The 5283-nt window shown below is 31.1% G+C and overlaps 1 protein-coding gene across 1 annotated transcript; it reads left to right on the top strand.

The window, feature by feature from the left end:
• The first annotated feature begins 1288 nt into the window (after window positions 1–1288).
• On the top strand, window positions 1289–3840 carry LOC123689228. Its single transcript, XM_045628466.1, has 4 exons — window positions 1289–1933; window positions 2527–2595; window positions 3090–3249; window positions 3674–3840. Exons 1-4 carry the CDS (start codon window positions 1289–1291, stop codon window positions 3838–3840), a joined length of 1041 nt encoding a protein of 346 aa, XP_045484422.1.
• Window positions 3841–5283: the final 1443 nt, after the last annotated feature.

Below are 5283 nucleotides of genomic sequence, written 5' to 3'. Positions count from 1 at the left end.
CGTAATAATTTAGTTCAATAATGTGATGTAGATATAAAATAATGTTATACAAAATTAAAAATTTTATCAAATTATGTAAGACAAAAGAGAAGAAACTCAGATTATACCTTTGACAAGGGGTAAACATTCAATGCCTATTTGAGGCTTATAGTACGTCTACCAAAGAGGTCTGCCATTATTTTACACTTTACAGTCTAATGCGATACAGTCATTCTTTTGTTATTCTAAAAATAAAACCACACAGGACAATTTGTGCGTTGAATGTTCATATGGGTAAAACTTAATACATTTTTCAAATGATTGAGCATTTCCATTGCGTCTGACTTTCCGTTATCTATGCCTTCTCTTTGATGTCAGAGCCATCGCAACTGATGTTCTAAGAAAATAACTAGTCTCTACGGGCTATTTATTCCGTGATATAGTGCTGGTATTCCCAAATCGGGAGCCATTTTGAAGATTGCGAAGATCGTTCGCCTGCACAGTTGGCGTCGTCTACAAATGGCATAATAAACTGCTCATGGGTTTTTGCATAAAATTTCTTCGGCGTACCACCAGAGTACCATTTTGTTACTTACCCTAAAGTGTCACTAAATGTCAAATAGTACTCTGTTTTTAAATATCCTAACCATAACTTCATTTGATCGTACTTTGTTTCGTAAAATAAAACATTATTGTTTAGGTAATTTGGTAATAATAAATATATATATATATCATATAGTTACAGCGTATAATAATTTTACTGAACATTCGCCAAAACTTTTCCGACGTTTCGCGTGCTTTACAGTGTACGTCGTCACGGTGACATACATACACATACATAGGCTTCAATCCGGTAAAAAAGTTATTTCTTTAAATGTGTAAAAGTTGTGTTAATAAAAGACTATACTATATGCAACTTAGATTAATGCCATTGCTCCGACATAATAACTTTTAGTAATAAAATGACTCTGGAATCACTATTATTGTGGACGAATAAAACTCTTTCATTTGAAGATCTGTTAATACTTGCAAATAAAATAAAGGTAGGTCTAGATTGATTTGAATATGACGGTGTTAACTTATAAACTATGTGGCATAATAACAATGTCAGCTAACACTAGCCGACATTGTTACGACATCAAAATGTATGTAGAAGCGGCATTGCTTCGACGCGGACGTACAATTTGACCCCTGGTACATCATGATAACAAGAGGCCCTATAGATATCGACAATATTAATCAAAAACGAAAGCATAATAGGTTACTTCATTAAACAAAGAGCACCTTCGTTGTCATTTCACTGGAAACAATGGTGAAATACGTGTACGACTTTAAAAAGTTAATGTTACTAAGAATTATATTGGGCTGGTACAATGACTACTTCATTCCTGGATTAACACTAAAAATATATTGTGGAACATCTCTATTGGTTCAGCTTATCTTTTTTATACGCTTAATAATTCTAAATAAACCGACTTATAATATAAACCTTCTATTTAAGATTTTTGGTGTGTTGGTGGGGACTATACCAAGTTTTATCCTGTCTATTCTGACAGGCGATCGCTATCTATTTCTGTATTGCAGGTGGGATGACATTTTAGACTCTGATAAACAAGCCAAGCGTATTTTCCGAATACACCAGATTCTGTTTGATTCAGTACATTTCTTTATTATTATTTTCTACATATTATTCTATATTTGCTGGTATCTCTGTTGTACAGAATATAGCTTTTCGACTTACATTACTGGAATTATACTTCGATTTACAATAGAAATGCAAAAGATGCCGTTGTTTTTGATATTCTCCGTGTTGCTCTGTCGTGTAAAGTTGTTTCAGCTGAATATCTGTTTAGATCTTAAATTTGGAAGCGATTTTCCATTGGATCGTTATGGTCAAGTTTATTTGAACATTCTGGATAAGTTTAAAAAAACTTCTGCGAGTATAACGACTTTGGTAAGTCCTAAAATCTACTTTACACTTTTTAATCGACTTAAAAAAAACAAACTTTACAATTGGCATCTACTTTTTTTTGTCCAACGATCGATCAATTTGATGTTGGAGTTGTCAGTCTCCTCTTCACCTTTGCACCAGATTAATTTGTTACTTTTCTTTATAAATACAATATTTTAAGATTCATGTTCATATTAACCATGTTTGAAGTAATCTTATTTTTTCTCGAGTTTACCTAAATCATGTGAGCAAATTTTAATTGCACTCGAATAAAAATCCTTTGGTGCATAGATTAAATTAAATCGCTTCATCGCTAGGAATGTTTATGGTGTGAAGGGAATGTAATTTTTTAAATTAACCGTGTTATATTCGGTATGTAAATCAATGTCAAGGTCAATAATATTTTAGTATACAACCGTATACTAGGTAAGAGCCAAATGTTAAGTTTCGAAAAAAACATATATTTCATGTATACAAAAAAAACTGTAGTTCAAGTACTAAATAAAGTGTTGCCCTTATAGTTTTATAATTAATACAATACAGTTATCATGGACATATAAAACTCATTTGTAATGTTTTAACCATAATTATTTCAGATGCTAACCCAAACATTCTTATCCTTCTGGGATTCTCTTAATACTATGTATCTGATTTTACATTTCTATGTAAGTATAGTTCATTTTATGTTAAACATGTTATAAAGCAAATAATTCAATTTAAACTAGAGGTTTTCGGCGCCCAAAAAAACATATTTTATTATGATTGTCGATATTTAAATATGGTATAATTAGGGTAACGCTAAAAACATATGTACGTCAAATATTTCTAGACCAGTGTAGACGCCTTTAAAGATAATAAAAAATGAATAATACATTTTGAGGTTATGTGAAAAAAGTGTAAATATAAAATTTTAGATCTTTTTGCTATCTTAAACTTTGACTTTTTTGCATAGGACTTTTAGTTTTTCCGAAAATCGGGATATACTTTTTTTTCACCCTTAAAAACTCACCCTCTTCCCCTTCCCGACCTCCTATCGCCCGTGAATTATTTTTCGTTTCCTTTTACAATATTCTCATCCTTTTCCTTTTTTAAACTACTATTATTTTTTGATTTCAAAAATGATCGATTTTATGAAGGAGGAAAAAATTATTATTTCTAGCTTGCCGAAGGGCACATTACAAGATTCCATGTACTACTAATATTACGCGTTATACATGGATATGTCAGTATTGTATTTCCTGTCTTCATTATGGAGTATACAGCTGATTTATTAGAAGACATAAAAGTACGGATGGTTGAACAGAAATTAAGATGCATAGGTGAAGATAACATTATTCCATTTTTTTAAGTGTAAACAATAAATTTAATATTTAATTTGTCAAAGAGATTTCATCATGAAATTTTTGAATTGGCTGACAATCGCCAAATTTCCTTTATTAATAATTAGAATCAAAGATATATCGAGGTGTGTAATGAGGGCTTACTGTTTCTTTTCTACAACTATTCTTAAAACTTTGTTAATCAATATGAGGAGGTGGCTGGAAAACCTCCAGGTAAAAGGCTATGTTAGTTACTAAAAGAGGCGTTAGATACTTTTTCAGACAGATACTTATAAAGAAAGGACTGAATTTCATAGCAAAGTTCTTGACAAAACCTCTGTAATTCTGTATATACTTTACTGTAGTCTGTATGTAATTCTGTAGTTGATACAGTTAAAAAATCTAAACTACGTTACGTTTTCAGATGAAAATCGTGGAGCGGAAATAACTGATATGTTGAACCTATTGAAGGAAAAGCCTATTAGGTTCCGGATGCTTCGCGCTTTCCCAATTAATAAAAGCTTTCCCTTACAAATAACTTCATTAAGTATTACCTATTTAGTATTCATGCTTCAATATATCCGAAATTAGCCATAAAAATCTCTCTAACTCTAGTAGTAAAATAAAATAGTAGAAAAGGTAATTTTTCAACCTTTGTATTTACCCAGTAAGTGGCAGTTGTAAGCACAATTTCATTTTTACCTATAATTTATACGATATTACTGTGGTGGCCCACTCGTAGATTCGATCGCTTCATGTTACGGTCAATTCATTTGTGAAAAAAAACATATTCATAATGATATTTTATTGAACTTTTGGTCATTATTTTAATGTAGCATCAGTAATTTAGGAAATTATTGCAAGGTGCCATTTTCTGTTGCTTGTTGACGGATTGAGTTCTATGAGTAACTAAATACTCAAATTATAATAAAATAAAGGATAGTACTTATGAAACCCGTGAAAAAATATAAAATAAATCATAATGTTAGTTTAATAACTTGTTGCTGATTATTCATGTTGAGATAATTATAAATTGTAAGATTGTACATTGTTTGTAGATGTGAATAAAAATATAAAAAAAGTTGCCGTATTTTGATACGCTATCCTTTAGCTTAAGTAACTTTTATACAAAAAATTACTTTTTGCAAACCATTTTTATGTATGAACCTCAATACGAGCCTGTAGTTCTAATGCTTTGATATATAAAGTATGCTTCACTAGGTCTGTGATTATCCTTAGCAAATCCACGGTACATTTATGCAAACATCTATATACGTTATTCGTTTTCTGTTTCATAAATCTCCATTTAGAGGCATTTCGCGGCTGAATAGGCTCGTTAGTCATAAATATCCGAACTCTGGTCGTTATATCTTATTCAAGATAGGACGCGTGTGGAAAAAATGAAGTAATTTTTTCATTTGAAGAATTACTTTAACATATGTAAAAGTTAAATTAAATACAAGTGATGGTATACTACAATAAAAAGTTATTGTTTTACTTTTTATATTTGCATATTGTTTATATGTAAAGGAGGGTTTAATTAGTAAGGGTATAAGGTAAGGTTAGGTAGTAGTTGTATTTATATGTTGCCTACCCACACTATCACATAAAGTGATCCTAGCTCGGAGATCCGCAGACCCTTGACAAGACGTGCACTCATTGTGAGCCTAGTCATATTTGTATAGGATACCTCGTGCAATCAAAAGATCGTAGAAACATGATATGACTGGGCAATAGTTAAAATACCTATATATACATAACCAAATATTTTTAGTTTTTGACAAGATAGGTTTTCGACGTATTAAGAGCTGTCACTATCATTATAGACTAGTGCACAATGCTGTCAACTTTAAATATAGAACATAACATGTAAGTTTACTATTTGCAACGGTCTGGAGACAAGGAATACGGAAATATTCACATCGCTCATTGCAAGTACCGCCTCTTTGGAATGCTTGAGAATTGGAATGGAAATTTGTCCTTCCTTTATAAAAATTATGTTGAAGAATAAACCAATACTTAAAACGATTCATT

The sequence above is a fragment of the Pieris rapae genome, chromosome 5 (genome assembly GCF_905147795.1).
Source record: "Pieris rapae chromosome 5, ilPieRapa1.1, whole genome shotgun sequence".
Taxonomy (NCBI): domain Eukaryota; kingdom Metazoa; phylum Arthropoda; class Insecta; order Lepidoptera; family Pieridae; genus Pieris; species Pieris rapae.
This window is presented reverse-complemented; position numbering and strand designations above follow the sequence as displayed.